This window comes from Penaeus monodon, chromosome 42 (genome assembly GCF_015228065.2).
Source record: "Penaeus monodon isolate SGIC_2016 chromosome 42, NSTDA_Pmon_1, whole genome shotgun sequence".
Lineage (NCBI taxonomy): Eukaryota > Metazoa > Arthropoda > Malacostraca > Decapoda > Penaeidae > Penaeus > Penaeus monodon.
Genome location: NC_051427.1, coordinates 11,316,791 through 11,326,790, shown reverse-complemented (window position 1 = coordinate 11,326,790; position 10,000 = coordinate 11,316,791). Strand labels below are relative to the sequence as shown.

The 10,000-nt window shown below is 35.7% G+C and overlaps 1 protein-coding gene across 1 annotated transcript; it reads right to left on the bottom strand.

Annotated features, from left to right (window-relative positions):
• Nucleotides 1–443: 443 nt before the first annotated feature.
• On the bottom strand, nucleotides 444–7,571 carry LOC119598908 (the record flags this gene model as incomplete). The annotated part of the gene is given in 7 exon segments (XM_037948621.1): nucleotides 444–818; nucleotides 1,241–1,349; nucleotides 2,551–2,678; nucleotides 4,663–4,833; nucleotides 5,399–5,489; nucleotides 6,862–7,126; nucleotides 7,399–7,571. Coding segments are annotated over 7 exon segments (1,044 nt in total), but the record flags the coding sequence as incomplete, so codon positions are not given.
• Nucleotides 7,572–10,000: the final 2,429 nt, after the last annotated feature.

Sequence of the window (10,000 nt, the reverse complement as noted above, 5' to 3'; positions counted from 1 at the left end):
GTAAATGACATTACCAGGATAGTAGCTCTCCTCCACAGCAAAAATGAAAACACCATTGCGGCAGCTCAGAAAATAAGTACTGACCGTGTTTTGTACTTCATATGCCTTTCTATCTTAGTATTGAAAGACAACGTTCTTTTACTTCATATAAGAGATATCTAATATGCATCATACTTTCTTAGTCCAATGAGGTCTCTGGACATATTTTGAGTCATTCGTGAAGGAGCCTGGGATTGCTTGATAGATTTTGCTGCGTGTTTCGCAGCATCAGCGTTGTCCGTGGACTTTGTACCACAAAAGATCATGCATAGGTATATGCATGACCATCCGACTCGTTCATATGTTCGCTACACATATTCGATTTTACTATCGTTACCATAACCATTATTATCATTATTATCAAAACAAATCACCAGAATTCAAGGACCGTAAAAACAATTTCCTCTAAATTATTAGCTTTATCCATGTTCCTTAAATAATTCAAAAACTGTCATACATATATGGATAAGAACAACATTCAGTTCATGTGAAATAAAACATTTATCATGACCAATTCTTATGCAACACCACTTAGGCAAGAATCGCCTTTTAAATTAATCGAAACCTTTCTCACATTACAAACAAAACGTATATAAAGGCATGGTAACTAACATATCCTCTCGTACATATACAATCAGGTTTTTTGTTAATCTAACACACAGGAAATTGAATCTAGTGCTGGCAGTAATGGACTTGAAATAAACAGGAATCTGGCAGCAGCTTGTTGTTGTCAGGTCGTACTAGCTTCAAGCCCTCTAAACTAGCTGACAAGTAGTTACCTGTGAGGGGACAATAATATAATATAAATGTATTGTTAGAAGTATACATGAATTCTAAACAAACAATTTTTTTATATACTTATTTCGCCTCTTTATATTTTTCTTCTTCCTGCTGACGCTTATGCAAACAGTTCTTTAAAAAAAAGGCATACCTTATGGAAATACTATCCAAGACGGACTTTTTGAAGGGTCGTATGATCTAGTGGTTTACATCACTACATGATACATATGTCTTATATTTGTAAGGAAGAAAAAAACGTATATTCTTAAGAAAACAAAATTCTTATATTCAAACAAACGGTTTTCTTCAATGGTAAAAAGCCAAGTGATTTTGCAAAATAATTTTTACACTCGCTGGTGCCTTTTTATACAGGAAAGGGATCTAAGACTTATCCCACCAAAGACTTAACACAGATCCTCACCAGTATGCAGGTTTTTCAAAGAGACGAAAGGACTGCCCACAGCGCTATGCATCAGGAAAAACTTGATGTCCACCTGGGTAAGTGCCGAAACTGGGACAGTCGTGCCCTGCTGCAAGATTGTAAACAAAAGGAGTAATAGTAGTTAGCTATATATCATTCCATTTTTACAATAAGGGGAAATACGTTTGGATCTATGGTTATTGTTTTGTTGTTTCATACGTCATTGACGTTTTTGTGTTGATGAGAATCGTGTTGGGATTATATTATATCAGACCTTTCTGTGCTAAACTCACTAATACACTTAATTCTTACCACCATTTTTACAATAAGGGCAACTTATTACGTTAATCAATCGTAAATGCTTGATTCCAAAACTAACACACACCATCATCGTGACGAGCACACACGCACACACACCAGCACATACAGTCTAACTCACACACACACACTACATCACACCACACGCAACAATTGTCACACACATCACACACACACACACAGCACACACAACACAACCACCGTCACAAACAACTCGAACTCACGACACAAACACACACACACACACACACACACACACACACACCGGCCGCCGCACACAGCACACACCACACACGCACACACACACACGCACACACACACACATACATATAGATAGATAGATAGATTCTTAATCTTCAGGGCATGACAAATTTGAGGCTTCCTTCGCAACATGATTGTTGTCCGTGACTGTACTTTATCAAGAGCTCGTACTTCATGGGGAGAATATCACTTCTTATCTAAATATAAAGAAATCTCAAAATCAGTCTAATGTATCTTATACTGTTTGAACAATGCGCGGTGCATTCTTCAAAGGAAAGATATTTAGTAATGATAATTATGATAATAGCGACAATAGCTAATGATCATAATGAGAATTCCTGTATGTTATTGATGATACAGATAATATTTATGATATTGATGATGATAAATAGAGTAATGATAATAACGACTACGATAATGGTGTTGATACTGATAATGAGCTTTATAAATTTGAGTAATTATGATTATAATTATAATCTCAATTATATTAGTGATGATGATGTTGATGATGATGATGGATGATGATATTGATGATGATGATGGTGATGGTGATGATGATGACGATGACGATGATGACGATGACGATGACGATGACGATGACGATGACGATAATGATGACGATAATGATGATGATATTGGTGATGATGATAATGATAATGATAATGATGATAATGATAATGATGATGATTATAATAATGATAATAACAAGAGTAGCAACTAATTCCTCTCACCAATATGCCAATGCTTGCAGGGGAGTTAGCATGCACAACCCCCCCTGCATTGCCCGTCTCCAACACCACGACCTGCCCGCCCTCAGCATAGGGAGGGGAGGGTGTAAACAGGTGTAGCGTGAAGCATACTGAAAAGGAGAGAATGAAATAGAATATGTAATTATTATTTTACATATAGGTAGGCTTAAGATTAAAACAAAATTAAAACAGAGGAATTAGGATAAGATGGATATACTTTGATTTAATATGAATAAAAGCGTTGTAATAAGATGAACAGATTAATCAATACATCGTAATCAAATGACTTTTTGTAAGCATATATATTTATATAATATGATATAAAACAACAGAATCCAGTTAATAAAACGTATTCAGTGTAATGTGGTTTAACATGATAAATCTAAATAAAATCCTTTACAGATAGGTGTACATTTTAGCTTTTTTTTCTTAAAGTATTGGTTTTAAAAAATCGTCTATTACATGCAACATTACATTCATCTAAACTATAAGGGTTTGCCCATGTGCAATACTACACCTTTCTTTTCTTATATATTCCTTCCTTATACAAAATTTTATAAACAATTTCCACATTACATGGCGGACTTGGGTGTGTACCCATATGATAATATATATATATATATATATATATATATATATATATATATATATATATATGAAAATATATATTTGAATACACACACACACACACACATATATATACGTTCAAACTGTACACAAACATTTAAAACAAAGGACACAGCCCCTAGCAGACTTGGGTGTGTGCACTTCTCCTTTTTTTATATCAGCTGACACTTAATACTTAGGTTTGCGTATGTCTGCACTCGTATACAACACCTTTTAGTGCTTTACATCGCTTTATTTCATTTACTTTTTTTTTTATTTTAACAAAAAGAATCTTCAGTGTCAAAGGTGAGTTGCCAGTTATTACTTTCCAGAGATTGGTATTCATGTTCCTTTTCTTTTTTCATTCTCTTTCTTCATTTTCTTTTCTTTCTCCTCTTTCTCTTTTTGCTTCTTCTTTTCCTTCTCTCTCTCCTCCTTCTTCTTCCCCATCCTCCCCCCCCCCCCTCTCTCTCTCTCTCTCTCTCTCTCTCTCTCTCTCTCTCTCTCTCTCTCTCTCTCTCTCTCTCTCTCTCTCTCTCTCTCTCTCTCTCTCTCTCCTTCTTCTTCGTCTGCTGTTACGAACTTGTTTATCTTCATTATTTCTCTTATCTTCTTCCTAATTTCCTACCCATTTATTTATTCCTATATATTTTTATCTCCTAATCTCTTACTTACTGCCTTCGTTTTTTGCACACTTTTGTTTTTCGTCTTACACTTTTATTTAATGTTTTTACTTTTCTCTTTTCTCTGCCTTACAACCTATTTCGTATTTTTGTTTTTTATTTTCGTCTTGATCCAATTTCTCTTTTGTTTTCTCTTCTTCGTCTTCTCACCTCCCCATTTCTATTTCTAATTTTGTTATTTGTTCTTTAGTTCTCATCTTTATTCCTTCTCCCCATTCACTGTTCCATATTTTCGTCTTCTTACTATTAATAGGTAAATGAAAAATATATATTTTTAAATTCTCACAGACTTTTCCTTTCTTATCTTTATCTTATCTTCTTCCTCCCACCTGCTTCTATCTTTTCTTTTCGTTTCCACCAAACCATTTTTTTTTTACCTTATCTTCATCTTCCACCAACCTTATCTAAAAAAAAAATTCTTATCTATATATTTTTCTCACCTTATCTTTTATCTTTCATCTCTCACCTATCCAATATAAAAATGTAGATATTTCAGTTCTCACAAAGAAAATATTTTTTTTTTTTCATTTTGTTATTAGACCTTTATCTTTTATCTCTCCCTACGCAATCTAAAATATATGGATGAATAAATAAATCAGTTCTTATCAGCCTATTATCTTTTATTTCATTTTGTACTTTATCGTTTATTTTCATCTCTCAACTCACCAATTTATTCTTTTTTTTATATTATTATTATTATTATTATTATTATTATCATTATTATTCTGTTATATCTCATAATTCTCATCAACTTACTATCGTTGATTTCATTATTTACCTCTTTATCTCGTTATCTCTCACCCACCTGTTTCGTCATGAGCATCCGTCTCCCCTGTCCTCAAGTCCATGACCCCGTTCGGCCTCGCGGTGACCTTGACGTAGAGAGGAAGGTCATGTTTCAGTCTCAGCCTCATGACGTGCTCGCTTTCGTGCCTGACTCTGACTTCGGATTCCTTGACCGAATCCACTGTGGCTCCTTTAGCGATGTGGGGAAGGGGTGGGGGGAGAGGGGTTAGTTAGGTATATATATATATTTTTTTTTTGTTTGTTTCTTTCATGTTTTTTTTTTTTTTTTGTATAGATGTTTTTTTATGTTGTTGTGTTTACTATTACTGTTGCAATTACGTCTATAGTTATTGTTATTTCTGTTACTATGATCATTGTCATCACTAAGACTAAGATTATAGTTATCCTCATTAATATCATTCGTATTCTCAATATTCTAATTATTATGGTTATCATTATTATTATCACTAATATCACTATCAAACATTATTAGTATCTTAATTTTCATCTTATCTTTATCATCATTATTGTTGCATTAGCTATAATTAGTATGTACAGCAATTTTTTCTTATTTACTAACACATTCACATGTGTTTGTTTGTCTGCGTGTACGTGTGTGTGCGTATGTTCGTGTAACTAAAAAAAGACAGAAAGACTACCACTTAAAAGTCAAAACCCTAAGAAATGACACAAAGACAGAAATCAACTAAAGAAAGGAGAAAAAAAAAGAAAGAAAAAAAACATTAAAGGCTCACTCTTGCGTCGAACTCTCAACAAGGCCTCGACTCGCTTGCTCGTGGGCGCCTCGTCGGTGGAACGAACCATCTTCCCTGCCCTGCGGTACTCCTGCAGGCGAGGGGGCGTGACGATAAAGAGATGAGATAGATAATTTAATCATGGATAAGTGATAACGATAAGGAGAAATGATACGCTAATCATGGACGTGGGGGAAGGTGACCATATAGATATAAGAGTGATAAATTAATTATACACGAGTGATAGCGATAAAGATAATAAAAATTATGATATAAAATGAATAAGTGATAACGATAAAGAGATAAGAGGCTAACTTTATCCATGGAGGAGTGATAACATTAAAGTCATAATCTTTGTAATCTGATAAAGGAGGGGTGAAAGATCACAATAATTTAAGCACTGAAGGAGGGAAAGTGATAAAGAGATAATCATTATAATCTAATAATGAAGGACAGATAATGATAAAGAGATAAGAATGACACAAATAATGAATAAACGATAATGAGATAACCTTTATACTTATCATCGATAACGAAAAAAAAATCTTGATAATTTAGGCAATGAAGGAGGACAATGATAAAATGATAATTATCTAAATCTAATCGTGAAGGGGGGGGGGGGTAAACAGGCACTAAAGGGAGGGTAAAGATAAAGAGATAATTATCAAGCTTTAATACGAAGGGGTGATAACGATAATTTAAACACCGAACGCGAAATAACAATAAAAATATGATGCTCATTCATAGTAGCAATTAAGAAATAAGTTCATGTTAGTCCTAAATAAGCGATAACACTAACTTACGTTCCTATAAAGGGAGGGTAACGATAAAGAAATGACAACGGAGCATTTATTTTATTCCCTTAGGAATGGGGACGGAGGGATGGTAACGATAAGAGATAATATTGTAGTTTCACGTTTTGCCTAATAAGTTCATGTTCTTCACAAGAGATGATAACGATAAATTAGGATTTTCTTGAAATGAAGGGGAATTAACGATAAGACAAATGCGATAACAGAGATACGAATGTTGTATTTTTCTTTGTTTGCTTGTTTAGACTTAGGCTATTATACCTTTCAGATTGTCCAACAACTACGCTCCTTTTATATCATTCATTAACCACACTTTATTTACTAAATCTCTTTATATCATCTAATAACTATAAACCTTTTTGTAGTGAATTTCTATTTTTTTTACGTTTTGCTATATTTTAACTCTTTTTTTTATATTATCTGACATCATGATTTTACCATCACGATAATTTAGGCAGTAAAGAGGTTAACGATAAAATGATAATCATTACAATATAATCATGAAGCGTGATGGGTGGGGGGGGGGTAGGCGCAAATTGGAGGATAAAAATAAAGAATTAATCATCAATCTAATACGGAGACAATAATCATTTTAAAAGATGACGAGAGAATAAAATTATGATGTTTTACTCTTGTTTACGAAAGCCTTACCAGAGAAAAAGGCACGAGTATCCCTGGGTCGTTTGACAATTTCCCTCCTATCGCTCCTTCTCCCGCTCCTCCTATCCCTCTTCCTCCAATTTTTGTTCTTCCTCTTTCTCCTTTCGTCGTGGGCGCGGGTGTGCATGCGGGCGAAGGCAAGGGCGGCGAGGTAACGTTATCGGCAAGGGTAAGGTTCCTGACGAAGTCGATGACGCTGCTGTGAGACCAACCCTCCACAGGCATGTCATTGAGGCGGACCAGTCTGTCTTGCGTCCTGGCGGGAGGGGGGAGGGATTAATGATGTTGATGTTTGTTATAGTGATGATGATAAAGCAACGTTCATGATGGTATTGGCAACAAGAATACTAACGAATTTAATACGTAATCATCATGATAATCACAATAATAATAATAATAACCAGTAAAGATAATTATGATAATAACAATAACAATGATAATGATAACAACCATGAAAATTAAAACTAAAATCATGATGAAAAGAAAAACAAAACCCGCCAAAAGAGTAAAATTCCCCCACAAACTTACTTAATTTTGAGCAGAGCCAGGGGTGAAACGGGCGACACCTTGTAAATAGAATGGTCCCCCATGGCCTGGTCGGTGGCCAGGAAGACGCCCAGGTTAATGTGTGAAGTCCTGACCGGGCCTTCGCTGGGGTCAAACAAGGTCAATTCTGTGACAAACTTGCCCGAAAGGTTCATCTGTAAAGGGGGGAGGGGGTTAAGGAATGGGCTAGTTGGTGGAAATCGTTTAGGGGTTAACTGCTGTATGGGTTATGGGAGAGGGGGGTATGGACGAATTCCCTCATAACAGAAAAAAACGAGCCAAAAAAAATGTATCTTTTTTGTATCTCAGATGATTAAAAACATGAAAATAGTAAAAACACGAACCAAGATTCGATGGGTTTACCTTGTAGGAAAAGAATGAGCGGTTGGGAAGTACCGAACTTCAGACGAATTTCTGTAGCTGAAACACGGGTGCTGTATTTCACTAAATTTAGTGTTATGGCTGAGGTCGTTACAATTCCATTACGAGTTCGTTTTTCGCAAGAATATTAGGAAACAATATAGAAATCCATGTAGCACTATAAACAAACTTCAACTCCGAAACGAGAATGAAGACTTTTGACATAACTGTCAAAATTGCCGCGCATTCGCAACCTTTAGATGTAACAAGTATTTTCCGAAGAAAATACCCATACAAAAAATATAGAACGCATGACATAAATATATAATACAGAATGCATAACATAAATACATAATATAGAACGCATGACATAAAATATTAATAATACAGATAATGATAATGACAAATTATTTTCTGTGACGTCACGATCTCTATGCGCTATGGCATTTTTTTTTACTTCGAGGAGAGAGAGAGAGAGAGAGAGAGAGAGAGAGAGAGAGAGAGAGAGAGAGAGAGAGAGAGAAATCGATTTAGAGAGAGAGTGTGAGGGCATCATATCGTATCCGCTGCGAGCGAGTTCCGTGTCCAAATCTAGGAAACGGAACGACTAGGTAATTTCATTGATCACGGTCATTTACTCAAAACACAGAGCCATTTATTTTTGAGCCTGCAAGATTATATCATAGAGATACAGATGATTTTAATATATTTATCCCATCGAAGTTAATACCACGTCATATGACTGTATTTGATGTACTGCCATAAAAGGCGCAGAAACATTTACAATATATCTTATTTATCAAGAAACTTATGCGAATCGCAATTAATGAAAATATAAAACCCTATCTGAGACTACGTGAAATACATCTGAAAAATATCCCGCTCTGATTGGCTGGCTGGAGTGTATCAAACCGTATCCAGGTGAAGTCCGATATGCGAAGCTTAGCCTCGCCCGGGCTATGAGGGGAGCCCGGCCTGTGTCGACTAATGCCGACTCGCTCACGTGTGTCAGCTGGTGCTGACTCGGCTGAACCTAGTCCTTACCCGCCGTGGTGCCCAGCCACAGCAGTAACCTCCGGGCGACAATTGCAACTTCTCGCGCCTGGGCGGGGCGCGAACCGCCGACCCCTCGGATGAGAGGCCGACACGTTACCAGTGTACTAGCCCGGAGGCTATCCAGGTGAAGGCATACACTTTGATACAAACGGAAAAGATGTTTCAACAGACTTCAATAATGTACGCTTAAAGGGCAAACATGTATCAGAGTGCATCAAAGTGTTAGGGGTTTCGGAAATGTTACAAAGAAGGCCTAATGTATGTACTAAAAAATTTTTTTTTTTTTACTGAATCTGAGAAATACATTTAAGCTTTCCACAGCCTTCCGAAGGGACGGGTGGTGTATTAAACAATATAAGTTGTAGAGTAAGCAGGTACTTTTTCCATTTTATTTGAAGTTTCCACAATGTTTTGCTTTAATTAGAAATCATACAAGCATATCAAGTACTTTAATAGAAAAAAAAAACTTCTCTCAAAACTTTGTATGTCACTACAAACTTCGATAATATCGTGTTTTGTAGCGACCGTGATATAACTTGAAACAATGTTTCAAACTGTTAAGAGTTTCGGGATACTACAAAAAAGGCATACATACATACATACATACATATATATATATATATATATATATATATATATATATATATATATATATATATTAATATATATATATACAGAGAGAGAGGGAGAGAGAGAGAGAGAGAGAGAGAGAGAGAGAGAGAGAGAGAGAGAGAGAGAGAGAGAGAGAGAGAGAGAGAGAGAGAGAGAGAGAGAGAGAGAAAGAAAGAGAGAAAAAAAGAGAGAGAGAAGAAACAGAAAGATATATATATATTATATATATATATATATTATACATATATTTTATATATATATATATATATATATATATATCAGAGAGAGAGAGAGCGCGAGAGAGAGAGAGGAGAGAGAGAGAAGAGAGAGAGAGACAGAAGAGAAAAGAAAGAAGAGAGAGAAAAAAGAGACAGAGTAGAGAGAGAGAGAGAAAGATAGAGAGAGAGACAAGAAGAGAGGAGAGAGGAGAGAGAGAGGAGAGAGAGAAGAGAGAGAGTAGAGAAGAGAGGAAGAGAGGGGAGGAAAAAAAAAAGAAAATTATGAAAGGGAGAAAGACGAGAGAGAGATATCAACCCCCCCCCCCCCCCGGCCCCCC